The sequence below is a fragment of the Cervus elaphus genome, chromosome 14, assembly GCF_910594005.1.
Source record: "Cervus elaphus chromosome 14, mCerEla1.1, whole genome shotgun sequence".
NCBI classification, from domain to species: Eukaryota; Metazoa; Chordata; class Mammalia; order Artiodactyla; family Cervidae; genus Cervus; species Cervus elaphus.
In genome coordinates, this window is record NC_057828.1 from 7,364,313 (window position 1) to 7,377,544 (window position 13,232).

The 13,232-nt window shown below is 52.1% G+C and overlaps 1 protein-coding gene across 4 annotated transcripts in view; it reads right to left on the reverse strand.

Moving 5' to 3' along the window:
• SLC26A9 (solute carrier family 26 member 9) overlaps positions 1-13,232 on the reverse strand; it is a 31,743-nt gene that overhangs the window by 12,720 nt on the left and 5,791 nt on the right. The window contains exons 2-13 of one of the 4 annotated variants that reach the window (XM_043924139.1): positions 12,379-12,473; positions 11,761-11,903; positions 8,986-9,125; positions 8,769-8,879; positions 7,970-8,145; positions 6,280-6,444; positions 5,337-5,489; positions 4,928-5,010; positions 3,828-3,975; positions 3,475-3,588; positions 3,200-3,277; positions 2,570-2,665 (exon numbers count right to left, since the gene is read on the reverse strand). In XM_043924139.1, the coding sequence (XP_043780074.1) occupies positions 2,570-2,665; positions 3,200-3,277; positions 3,475-3,588; positions 3,828-3,975; positions 4,928-5,010; positions 5,337-5,489; positions 6,280-6,444; positions 7,970-8,145; positions 8,769-8,879; positions 8,986-9,125; positions 11,761-11,903; positions 12,379-12,381 (1,410 nt within the window). In that variant the 5' untranslated portion in view covers positions 12,382-12,473. Of the gene's footprint in view, positions 1-2,569; positions 2,666-3,199; positions 3,278-3,474; positions 3,589-3,827; positions 3,976-4,927; positions 5,011-5,336; positions 5,490-6,279; positions 6,445-7,969; positions 8,146-8,768; positions 8,880-8,985; positions 9,126-11,760; positions 11,980-12,066; positions 12,167-12,378; positions 12,474-13,232 lie in introns of those variants that run through there. The other 3 variants (XM_043924141.1, XM_043924140.1, XM_043924138.1) reach the window with 3 other exon arrangements.

A 13,232-nucleotide genomic window follows, 5' to 3' on the forward strand; every position in this document is an offset into this window, starting at 1 on the left:
CAAGACCATCCCCATGGAAAAGAAATGCAAAAAGGCAAAATGGTTGTCTGAGGAGGCCTTACAAATAGCTGTGAAAAGAACAGAAGTGAAAAGCCAAGGAGAAAAGGAAAGATATTCCCATTTGAATGCAGAGTTCCAAAGAATAGCCAGGAGAGATAAGAAAGCCTTCCTCAGCGATCAGTGCAAAGAAATAGAGGAAAACAACAGAATGGGAAAGACTAGAGATCTCTTCAAGAAAATTAGAGATACCAAGGGAACATTTCATGCAAAGATGGGCTCAATAAAGGACAGAAATGGTATGGACCTAACAGAAGCAGAAGATATTAAGAAGAGGTGGCAAGAATACACAGAAGAACTGTACAGAAAAGATCTTCATGACCCAGATAATCACGATGGTGTGCTCACTCACCTAGAGCCAGACATCCTGGAATGTGAAGTCAAGTGGGCCTTAGAAATCATCACTACGAACAAAGCTAGTGGATGTGATGGAATTCCAGTTGAGCTATTTCAAATCCTAAAAGATGATGCTGTGAAAGTGCTGCACTCAATATGCCAGCAAATTTGGAAAGCTCAGCAGTGGCCACAGGACTGGAAAAGGTCCATTTTCATTCCAATCCCTAAGAAAGACAATCCCAAAGAATGCTCAAACTACTGCACAATTGCACTCATCTCACACGCTAGTAAAGTAATGCTCAAAATTCTCCAAGCCAGGCTTCATCAATACATGAACCGTGAACTTCCAGATGTTCAAACTTGTTTTAGAAAAGGCAGAGGAACCAGAGATCAAATTGCCAATATCCGCTGGATCATCGGAAAAGCAAGAGAGTTCCAGAAAAACATCTGTTTCTGCTTTATTGACTACGCCAAAGCCTTTGACTGTGTGGATCACAATAAACTGTGGGAAATTCTGAAAGAGATGGGAATACCAGACCACCTGACCTGCCTCATGAGAAACCTGTATGCAGGTCAGGAAGCAACAGTTAGAACTGGACATGGAACAATGGACTGGTTCCAAATAGGAAAAGGAGTACGTCAAGGCTGTATATTGTCACCCTGCTTATTTAACTTATATGCAGAGTACATCATGAGAAACGCTGGGCTGGAAGATGCACAAATTGGACTCAAGATTGCCGGGAGAAATATCAATAGCCTCGGATATGCGGATGACACCACCCTTTTGGCAGAAACTGAAGAAGAACTAAAGAGCCTCTTGATGAAAGTGAAAGAGGAGAGTGAAAGTTGGCTTACAGCTCAACATTCAGAAAACTAAGCTCATGGCATCTGGTCCCATCACTTCATGGCAAATAGATGGGGAAACAGTGGAAATAGTAGCTGACTTTATTTTTTTGGGCTCCAAAATCACTGCAGATGGTGATTACAGCCATGAAATTAAGACGCTTACTCCTTGGAAGGAAAGTTGTGACCAACCTAGATAGCATATTAAAAAGCAGAGACATTACTTTGCCAACAAAGGACCGTCTAGTCAAAGCTGTGGTTTTTCCCGTGGTCATGGATGGATGTGAGAGTTGGACGGTGAAGAAAGCTGAGCACCGAAGAATTGATGCTTTTGAACTGTGGTATTGGAGAAGACTCTTGAGAGTCCCTTGGACTGCAAGGAGATCCAACCAGTCCATCCTAAAGGAGATCAGTCCTGGGTGTTCGTTGGAAGGACTGATGCTGAAGCTGAAACTCCAACACTTTGGCCACCTGATGTGAAGAACTGACTCATTAGAAAAGACCCTGATGCTGGGAAAGAGTGAAGGCAGGAGGAGAAGGGGACGACAGAGGACGAGATGGTTGGATGGCATCACTGACTCAATGGACATGAGTTTGGGTAAACTCTTTGAGTTGGTGATGGACAGGGAGGCCTGGTGTGCTGCAGTTCATGGGGTCGCAAAGAGTTGGACACGACTGAGGGACTAAATTGAACTGAACTGACTGATTTTGCTTTTTGGAACTATAAAAATAATAGCTAAGTTTTATTGAACACAAGATGCAATTCAGAGAATGTGTTCCTTCCTTGTATTATCTTGTTTCATAAGCATCCCCGGGGGTGGTGGTGGGGGGTTGGAGAGTATAAAATACCTGTGATCACAGATGAGGAAGCCGAGACTCAGAGAGGTTAAGGGACTTGCCATCGGTCACAGAGCCAGTGAACAGTTGAGTTAGGATTTGAACATAAGCTGTCTCACTCCAAAACCTGACCTGTTAACACTTGGTTATGCTAATTAGGGCTTCCCAGGTGGCTCAGTGATAAAGAATCTGCCTGCCAGCGCAGGAGACACAGGAGATGCTTGTTCAATACCTGGGTTGGGAAGATCCCCTGGAGGAGGAAATGGCAACCCACTCCAGTATTCTTGCCTGGAAAGTCCCATGGACAGAGGAGCCTGTTAAGCTACCGTCCATAGGGTCGCAAAGAGTCTGATCCAACTTAGCAACTGAGTGCATGCTAATTAGGGAGCAACTGACCAGAGGGATCACTGACAGAAGTGACAGGCTTGTGGGGCTGGAGGAGGCAGTACCTGGGGTACCAGGCAAGACAGGTACCCAGGGGTTGCCTGCTACTTACGCAGTCCAGCTTGCTCTTCTTCCACAGGTAGTAGGGATCAGCGAGTTGCTTGAGAGAATTCTTGAGGTTGACAGCAATCAGGGCCCCTAGCACAGACTAGGGAAGCAGGACAATGCTGCCTGTCACTGGGTGTGTTCCCTTCTTCCTGCCCTTCCTACAAACCCCTGGCCCTGGGGGCAGGACAGAGTTGCAGTTCTAGAACTGGCAGAGCCCCCAAAACTTTGCACTCAACCGTAGGGTTGTTAAGTGCAGGTGCTGGAGCCAGAGGGCCCTTGGGCCTGAATTTTGCCATCCCCCCCTTCCTTCATCCCTGGAGAGCCTGTGCCTAGGGCCCTCTGAGCCAGGGGCCCACAGAGGCTGTAAATGCTGACTCAGATGTGGACCCTAAAGTCAGGAGGCTGGAGTTTGAGAACAGCCCTGCCCCTGTGAGCCTTGTCAGTGCTTCTCAGCCTCAGTTTCCCTCACCTGTAAAATGGCGAGAGTAAAACCTACGCTGACTGCTTCGCAGGTTGTGGCCAGGACGAAGTGTAACAGTGATGGTACTCTGTAACCTGTGAGGCATCACACAGCTCCTAAGGCCTGCTCTTACTGGAGTCTCTGGCTGCCTTCTGCTCTGATGCTGTGTCTTACCTTGGGGAGAGCGTAGAGATAGGATCCCAGGACCAGCATGGTGACCATCACCACCAGGGACACACACAGACTTGACACCTATCCAGAGAAAGAGATGGAAGCGGGGCGTAGGTGTGAAATTCTTGCTCTTGATTTTTTTTCCCCCAATAAATGCATTTGGTGGAGTGGAGACTGAGGAGAGGAGAGGGAGGCTGGAGACCTGCTGACCTGGATTCTCTGGGGCAACTGTGCTGCTACACCCAATCCCTTTCCCACTCCCCTGATCCAACGCTCACCTGGGACTTTCCTCCAGCTCCGTCCACGGCCAGAGTGACAGAGAGGGCACAGCAAATGACATGGATCTTAAAGAAGGAGCCGAAGAAGTTGCTGCAGCCCAGGGCGATCATCTCCTGCGGGCACAGGGGCAGGGTTGGAAGCTGGGGGTGTGTGGGGGGTGGGGCACACAGTACAGACCAAACATAGTCATTCAAGCTAGCTGGATCTTGAACTCGAGAATAACCCAGCTGCTATAAAGCCATACACTCCCAGCCAAGTAGAAGTCAGCCAAAGAGCCCCTGGACATCCCTCGCCATGCCTCTGTGGGCCCCGGCCCAGCCTGCTCAGCCCTGCTGGGAGTGGCTGGACCTACCTGGTTAGCGTCCACATCATAGCCGTGCTTGTTGGCCAGGGTCCGGCCCATGGCCAGGTTGATGACGTAGCCCACGATGGCCAGGGAGAAGGCCGTGCCAAGCATGTCCTTCCACTGCGAAACCACAGGCGACACGGGAGTGGGGAAACTGTCAAGGAGCCAGAGATGAGGCAGGGCCCAAGGGTGTGAGGAGGGCGCCCGCAGCAGGCAGCAGGGCCCACTCCGCTCCAGGGCCTCTGCGTGAATCCCTGCTTCCAAACGGGGCGCTCGGTGCCCTGCTGCAGGGCAGCTACCATCCTCCCCTTGAAACAGCAAAAATCGAGGCTCAGAGAACACAGCTTGTCTGAGGTCACCACGCTAGTGAGCGGCAGGGCCTCATTTGTTCACATCCAGAATTTAGACTCCTCACTCTTTCTGGTCCAGAGCCACAGCCCCCAGTGCCCTGAGGCCTTTTCCCCATTGTCTGCTCCAGCTCTGCCGTATAAACACTGGTCCTCTCCTCCTAGGGCCCAGCACAGTCCCTGGCACAGAGTAGACACTCAGTGAATTCTGTTGATCCTAATAGATTTTTTTTCTGTGTGGATAGAAGAGCCAATGCATTAAAGCAAAGCAAAGAACCAGAGAACGACTGATCAGAGAGGTTTCACCCATCAGATGAAACTTTTGGGGGGAGTGTGGCAGTCAAGGGGGCTTCCCAGGTGGTGAAGAACCAGCCTGCCAATGCAGGAGACATAAGAGATGTGGGTGCGATCCCTGGGTTAGGAAGATCCCCTGGAGGAGGGCATGGCAATCCACTCCAGTATTCTTGCCTGGAGAATCCCATGGACAGAGGAGCCTGGTAGGCTACAGTCCATGGGGTCGCAGAGAGTTGGACATGACTGAAGTGACTTAGCATGCACACACATGGTTGTTAAGACTCACTGTTCATGAAACAGCCTGCATTGTGTGGCTCTTCATAATAAGTGATAGTAACCATTCATAGCTGGTCAGTGTCAAGGAGTTTATAATACAATTTATAGAGTTCATCTCATCTCTGACTCTGAACCTAGGCGGGGAGGAGAGTGGGGGTGGGGCCAGGCTTCCTAGCCACCTGGACTCACCCAGGTTGGATCTCTCCCACGATCTGCATGTGGTACTTTTTGGGCATCTTGTAGCTCCCGGAGATAGCTGTTGCCACCACTACCTGCAGAACCCAGAATGGAGAATGGGGATTAGATCTAAATTAGGGCCAGGGTAGGGGTCCCTCTCTAGTCTCCCTTTTGTCTGGGGACCCCAAATCCCCCTCCCCTGACTCCTTGAGGGGGATCAGCCTGAGGATCAGGAAGAGGGGGAGCCACACACAGGGGGATGGAGTGGATTCACCCCAGACCTGTCCTACCGGCTCATAGGGGGCAAGCTGGTGGGGGAGGGATGCATAGAGGGACTCTCTTCATTCTGGCTGGAGCTAGATTCCTTTTCAACAGCCTCCTGCCTGGGCCCCAACACCCCAGCCCTGGGCAAGGTCCTTACCACAATCATCTCTGTTGGGATGGGGAAACGGATCCTGTGCATGTAGCGGGCGTTGAGCTCCTTCACCAGCACCAGGACCACACCGCTGATGAGAGCGAAGATGAGCGAGGCGATGTTGGTGTGAGCGAGGTTTTTGCAAATGTCAATGAAGGTCTGGGGGAGAGAGCATGACGCTCATGGGCTCCCACCCCTTCCTCCTGCACCACTACCACCCAGCATCTGAGCCAGTGGAGGGATGTTGCCAGTGCTCTGAGAGGCACAGCAAAGCAGAATCCAGACCCTACTCACAGTCCCACTTCCCACCCCTGTCTCCATGTTGGGACGGGAAGGCTGATTCCCTTCCTTTTCCTCTAGGAAGAGTTCAAGCTAATGGAGGAGGGATGGAGATTAGACATAAGGAAGAACTTTCCAGGTAGGGAGGGGTTGAGGCACTGGAATGGGGAACTGATGGAGAGTGTACATCTCCTTTTCTGCAGCAATTAACCACGGAGATTTAACCATACTTTGGCTACCTGATACAAAGTGCTGACTCATTGAAAAAGACCCTGATGCAGGGAAAGATCGAAGGCAGGAGGAAAAAGGGGCGACAGAGGATGAGATGATTGGATGACACCACTGACTCAGTGGACATGAGTTTGAGCAAGCTCCGGGAGTTGGTGATGGATGGAGAAGCCTGGCGTCCTGCAGTCCATGGGGTCTCAAAGAGTCAGACACGACTGAGTGACTGAACAACAACCACAGAGAACCTCAGCCAGCCTTCAAGGTCACGTGTTTGACCCTCCCTCCCCAAATGGGAACCTCTTGAAATCCACTCTGAACAATGGGTCAGATGGCCTTTGCTTGAGAACATCTCATAACGAGGTGCTCACAACTTCTTAAGACAGTGAACTCAGCTCACGTGTCTGCTCAAGACCCTCTCGCAGGGGTGCACTCATAGACTCACAAAGACGATGGACCCTGGGCCTGCGTAGGAGGGGACGGTCAGTCCGAAGATATACTTGAGCACGGAGATCAGGATCTGCAGGCCAGCGGCCGTCATGAAGCCCCGGATGAAGGACTCAGAGAGGTAGATGGCCACAAAGCCAAACTGCATGAAGCCCAGGCCCATCTGAGAGCAGAGGGGTGGTGGGGTCAGACCATGACGGGCCAGCCACTCTCACACCTGCCGGGCCCAAACCCAGGACTGGAGTTCATGCAGCCCTGAGACAGTAGTAGCTCTAGGAAAACAAGTCCCTTGTGACCTTGTCCTGCCTTGTACTGACAGAGAAAATTAGTCCCTCGGGGCACAGGCCTCTGACACTTGACCTCATTGGCTCCAGTTTCCTCCACTGTGGAATGAACCTGGTACTCGCCAGTGTTTGCCCTCTGAGTAATTGACACCCCGTCTGCCCAGTTGGCCAACCCAGAACTTGGAAGTCATCGCCCCTCACCCTTCATTTCTAATATCCCAAGCCCTGTTTATTTTGTTCCTGGCAAAGCATTCTCCCAGTCTACCCCTGCCTCCTTGCCTGCCACTCTGGTCTAGGCCCTTATCACTCTTGCATACGGGCCTCTTCACAGTCTAGCAACTGGCCCCGTGCTTTGATTCTAATCTACTTTCCATCCACCGTCGTCTCCAGAGTCTGAGTAATCCAATCTGACTGCCAAATAGGAACCAAATTTGCTGCTTAGGGGACAGACCTCAGGCTTGACTGTCTGGCCCTGCCTGCTCCTCTGGCTCATTCTCCCAAGGCCTCCTGACCTCCAGCCACACCGAGTGCCCTGTTTTCCGTCCCCTGGTCAGTTCACGTTCTGTTAGGCCTCAGTGCTTTGGGGTGCTGCTCCCTCTAACGGGACTGTCCTTCTGGGCCTCTTTCCTTTGGTTACCTACTGGCCAACTTCTACTCATCCTTTTAGACTGAGGTCAAATGTCACTTCCTCTCTTTGAGGAGAGGCCTTCCCTGACTTTCTCTTTGATGTTCCCAAAGCTACTTGTATATAGCTCTATTCTGCTGCTTATCTTACTGCCTACACATTTATTTGTTGATTTGGCTACTTCCTCTGCTGGGCTGTGAGCTTCTGGAAAACTGGGTCTCTCTCTTACTTATCTTTTATCCCCAGAGCCTAGCCCAGTTCCTGGCATGGTGAAGCAACCAAAAAACATTAACTGAATGGATCAATGAATGAAACTTCTGAGGCCCCTTCCTGCTCTTCCATTCTGTCCTGCTGCATTGGCCTGCATGAAGCCTAGCAGAGTCCTTTGCATGTGGCGGAAATGCAATTTATCTCATGCAGGAGGTGCTGTGGCTTGGAGCAGAGATGGCTGGAGGGGGATAAGGGGTGTTACAGAAATGGAAAACTGCTGGCAGAGAGCTGGGCACTGGAGAGGGTATCGGAGAGAGGCCATGAGTCCTTTAGACAGTCATTAGCTCCAGACACTTTTACTAAGTGTGGATGCTGGTCTCATGCACCTGCTGAGGGCAGGTGAGATATTCTGAATTTTTAAGGTCATTTGTGGCCTCCAAACAGGGAAGAGGGAGGATGGAGAGACCTAAATCAGCTTTAAGGTCAAGACTGGGCCTCTGTGGGAAGGGCAACATGAGCTGATGCCTTATTAAGGGGGGCATGGCAGAGATGGAAGCCGAGCCTTTTACCTGGATGACGGCCGTCAGGCAGGCTAGCGTTGCTGACACGTGCAGCCTTTCGGCCTCCATGGCCCCTGTGTCCACATAGCTTTCATTGGTGGCATTGTTGAAGACCCGGAATTTCGACTCTGGGGCCAGCTGCAGACAGATGTTACCCACCAGGATGCTGATAACGGCAAAGGTACCTGTGGTGCCCCACCCCGCCAGCAAAAGTCAGAGGTTTGGACCGCACCCATGGAAACCAGAAGGGGCCCAGAACGCTCCCCAACCCCCGCAGGGATGGTGCTCCATGCCTCCAGGGTCCTCTCCGGCATCACAGTAACCATTCGTATCTGACCATGATCTACACTCTTCCAGGTGCTTTCACCCCAACTGTTAATATTCCTTTATTGGACACGTGAGGAAATAGGCTTGGAAATATAAGCAGAGCCTGCGTCAGAAACAGGCTTTTTGACCAGGCCATTTTCCTCCATCTCATTTTGCACCAGAGAGCTCCGAATGTCCCTGAAGTGGCCTGATGGATGATGGCTGTCGGAAGGCCACTTCTGTTCAGCCCTTTATGGCCTATCTTGTGCTGCCAATTCTTCCCCACATTCCAGGGTCATGCTAACTGAGCTCACAAAAGCTAAATGGCTTCTCCAAGGTCACAGAAGACCTGGGATCGACACTCACGGTGACGGTCCCTCTGGGGCCAAGCAGCGCCAGCTAGAGGAGAACGCAGATGGGAAAGCACCCGAATCCCCTTTGCCACCCACCACCCATCCCCGCGGTCCAGGTCACCTGCCTGCTAAGAGGGGAGGGGCCTTACCTGGCACCATCTGGTGGATACCCCCCAGGAAGAAGTAGGTCAGGAGGGGGAAGAAAGAGGAGTAGAGGCCGTTGACTGCAGGAAGGTTGGCCAGGAGAGCGAATGCCATGCCTGCACAGGACACAGAGAGTCAAGGCCCTGGGGCACAGTTGGGTGATGGAGGTCACAGAAGATGGACTGGGAAGGGGAATAGGTTTGGCTGAGGGGACCCCCTGACCTTGTGGGACCTGGATGCATCCACCGCTGAGGCCGCCAAGAAGGTCGGGGACGATGTAGTCTTTGATCTTGTACTTGGGGAGCCAAGAGAGAATGGGGAGCAGCCCGAACACTGTGGTTTTGATCTTGGCTGAGGAACATCTGGAGGGGAAGAGGGCAGGTTTTCAGTCAGCACTGCATTCAGAGTGGGGAATTGATTATAATATCCTGTTCTTGGTCATTCATTCACGCATTCACACAAAATTCAGTGAGCATGCACACCATGTGGCAGACTCTCCTCTTGAGCGCCGTCACCTTGCTCTGGGCCCGGGTTGGAGATCTTCTGATTGCCTACTGCTAACCTGGGAAGTCTGCAAGACTTGTCATGCAGAAAGGCATGGATTTTGTGGATGCCTAGCATTCCGAGGTGTCAAGTCCAGCTCAGACGGCCGTTCTCTGATCTGACTGAAAACAGGCCCGGTCACCCTCACCTGGGCTCCTGCAGCAGCGTGTGTACCTCGGGCTGTAATTTCTTGCTCTTCATCTACCTCCCCCACTACACAGTAAAACCAGCATGGAAAGAAGTCTGGTCTCTTGTCCAGCTTTGTATTCCTCATGCATCACACTGGGATGCTTAGTGAATATCTGTTGCAAAAATGAGTGAATGAACAAGTGAAAGAATGGGCCTGATTCTGATTCAGAACTCAGTCTGAATGGGGGCTGCTGCTGTATTTTTGGAACCTCCTCCTAAAGGGAGGCTCCTTGTCCCTGCAGGGTGTGCCTCTGCTGACCCACCATCCTTTGTGTGTGACGATTCCAATGCTGGAGTTCTTTCCCCTGTTAATTCATCAAAAGAGGGAAGAATGGGGAAACTATTTGTTGGTCAGCGCAAGGTGGGGAGCATTGATCCCTCCCCTGTTTGCTGAACACCTTGAGGTCCTTTCATCAGAAACTCAGAAGCGGTAAAAACAAGGGCCTTCAATCTCAAGGATGACAGCTGGTGGATTGATGACCAGAAGAGGTGGGGAGGCCTTTGCTTTTCTTCTCCCAGCTGAGGGAATTCAAATACTCAGGGCCCATCTGGTGACTCACTGGCTTGCTGTGATTAGGCCTCCTTTCCTGCCCAGCACCGATTCTTGTTCTTTACTGTTGCTCAACAATAGTTTCCCTGACACTGGGTCCCCTGGATGTCACCCAAAACTGAAATCAACACAGACAATGCTTTGTACCCTTTAAAATCTGGGTAGACTTTCTGTCCCAACCAGCACTTCATGGAACAGCATCACCACTGCCTTTGAACTCCTCAGTCCCCTCTGCAGTGGGCAGTGCCTCTCCCATCCCTGGGATGATGGACAGGGAGTTGGACTGGAAGTAAATAGCTTAAAGCATTTCTAAAGGCTTGTCCTAAGAGACAACCAGGCCCCCAGGAACTCCCTCAGGTTTGTTCATGGCAGGGAAAACTGGACTCATGAATGGAGAGCTGGCTGGGGGAGAAAAACAACCCACTCAAGGGCTTGTACATGTCCAGCCTCACTTGCAAGCCTGCCATAGTTGGGCAAAGCAATCTGACTTCTCTGAAGTCTGAGAGAAGATCTGGAAACAGATGCTAAACACCTGTAGAGAGGTTCCAGAAGCCAGGTGGGAAGTAGATAGTGGGATTAGTTTTCTAGACATTCATTCATTCATTAAACAAAAATTTATTGGAGTACCTTCTGTGTGCCAGGCACTGTTCAAGGCCCTCCTGCCAGCCACATGGGAATTGTTAGCTCCCTATGACTTTTTGTGGTTTCCATCGTTCTCATCTTTTAGGAAAACAGCAGATACCCTCATCCCTCCAGTACAGAAACAACACAGACTTAAACTTCTTGGCACAAATGCTGACAAGGTCTTTATATAACCAGGCAGAGATGGAGCCTCCCAGGAGAGGTAGGGTTGGGCTGGTGCTTTTAGTGAAGACTCAAGTGGGTGATCCCCCAGCCTGAACCAGTTCCACCTGCACCTCCACTTCAGCCATTGCCAGTGACCTCAATTCAGGTAACTGAATCAGCTGTTTCCCCAGGGGAGTGGGGAAGTAACTTCTGCCACAGACCACAGCGAGGCCTGAGGGAGGTCTACCAGATGTCTGCGAAGGGGGTTGCGGTAAAGTCCATAGCCTCAGCCTCCTGGAGCGCGGATATAAGTCACCTCGCAGAGTTCCCTCCTTATGGGTGTGGTTTTACTACCCACCAACACAGTTCCAGGGATCTGAGAGTGGAACAAGCCCAGGGGCTGGTGAGAACACATCCTGGTAAGTATCGTTTAGGGGAGCCCAGGAGTTTAGGGGCTACCTTTGAGCATTGTCTGGACCTGGGAAAGGAAGGAGCATCTGGGAGAGAAAGAGGACAAAGTCCACGGGGTGGGAGAGGCTTCAGATTTTCCTTGATGAGGAAGGGACAGGAGAAGGGACGGCAGAAGTGAGGGCTCTGACCTGCTGTGATGACACACCCTTCCCCTTCAAGCACCCTTGAGAGCCCAGGAGGTACTCACGTGGGCTGAGAGCATGGTGAGACCTCACGCAGGGGTCCGGATGCTGGCCAGCCCCTCTGGACCTGTGAGTGGTCCTTGTCCCTGTTCCCCATTTCCTCGAGGGCCTCAGTAAAGATGAGGTGTAGGATCTCAAATTCAGGGTTCAGAACCTCACCTCCCCAAGGCTTCCCAAGTCCCGTCTGAGGGACAGCGGTATAGGAGCCATGCCCTGGTGCGGGGAGGGTTGGTGGGGAGCAGAGGAGAGAGGAGTCTGGGCTTCCAGCCATGTTACCTGAAAGTGTTGCTGAGTTTCTCTCCCAGTGGGTACGTCCGGTCCTTCTTCTCAAACTCGTCATCAAAGAGGGTGAGAGAGTATGCATCTCTGTCCACCACGTAGCGGGGCCTGGGCTGGCTCATGTCTGGGGCATTTACAAGCTTTGGGAGACACAGAGGAGGGAGGATGAGAGGCATCCCTTCTCAGTGCCGGCCTGGGCCATCTCTCTCTGGTCCTAGCTCAGCAGGGTTTTATGCTGTCTTCCCCGCCCCCAGCCAGCAAGGTGCCTCCCTTCCCTCTTTCAAGTCTTTCCACCAGACTCACTTCTTCTGGTGGCCTTCCTTCCCAGGCACAGGTGATGCATACACTTGCCCTGGCTGTTTTGCTTGGCACCCAGCACGTGGTTGGCACTCCACATCTATGATATCACTGTCACCCCCGCTGAACACCAGGCAACAAGGAGGCGGGAGTGCAAGGGCAGGAGTCATGGCTCAGATTCAGCGGGTTGATCCTCTCCCTCCTTTCCTTGCCATCCTCGCCCCAACCCACGCTGGCCCCTGGTATCCTTGCAAGCCCCTTTGCCCCGCCACCCCCCCCCCCCCCAGACTTCAGTTTCCCGGGCGGAAAGCCTCATACCATCCTGTCAGTCAGCTTGGAAGAAAGAAAGCAGGCTGCCTGGAGGCAGGGGGACGGCCACGGTGACCTTGGGAGGACCTTCTTAAAGCAGTCACCTAGGAACAGGTTTTCCCAGGGGGACAGTGGTGTTTGGGGAAATCAAGATGGTCTGTGCTGGCTGGCTCTCCCACAGCTTCCTGTGTCTAACCTTTCCCCCACCCTGTATACTGATGTCTCTCTCCTCCTTGCTTTTTGCGCAACCTTGCTGACATTCCAGGAGCTGAGCAGGGCAGAGCTAAGTGCTGGGGCCCTGAGGCCCAGAGCTCCTGGTAGAGATCTTTCCTCCTCATCCTCCAACTGCTGGTCCCCACTCCTGTCCCCTGCCCCCCCCCCCACCCCCAGAGCTGGCAAAAGCCTGCCTGGACGACCTCAGAGGAAGAAGGAGGAGAGGAGGAGAGGAAAGAGACGGCATAAGCTTAGGGGGAGATGATGTCTCGCAGGTGGAGAGTGTGGGATGGCTGTAACCAGTTTGGCAAAAGATTCGAGAGAGAGTTAAAAGTGAGAAACCACATGGGGGACTCAAGATGCTCCTCCACAGGCTTCCTGGGGGAGAACCTGGGTGAGTGACAGGTTGTCAGAGGGGAGCAGGCTGGTTGATGTTTTTTGTGGAACAGCACCCTGGGGGAGAGGAGGGAAATGCATTAACTACGGGCCCAGAAACTTGGGTTCTAGTGCTGCCTTCACTGGTGAAGTGGAAGGGGCAGCATTCCTTTCTGAAACTCAGATTCCTCATCCACAAAACTGGGGGACCATAGATACCTCACAAGGTTGTTTGAGGATCAGGTGAGTAAATGGACAAGAAAGGCTTGTGTGAA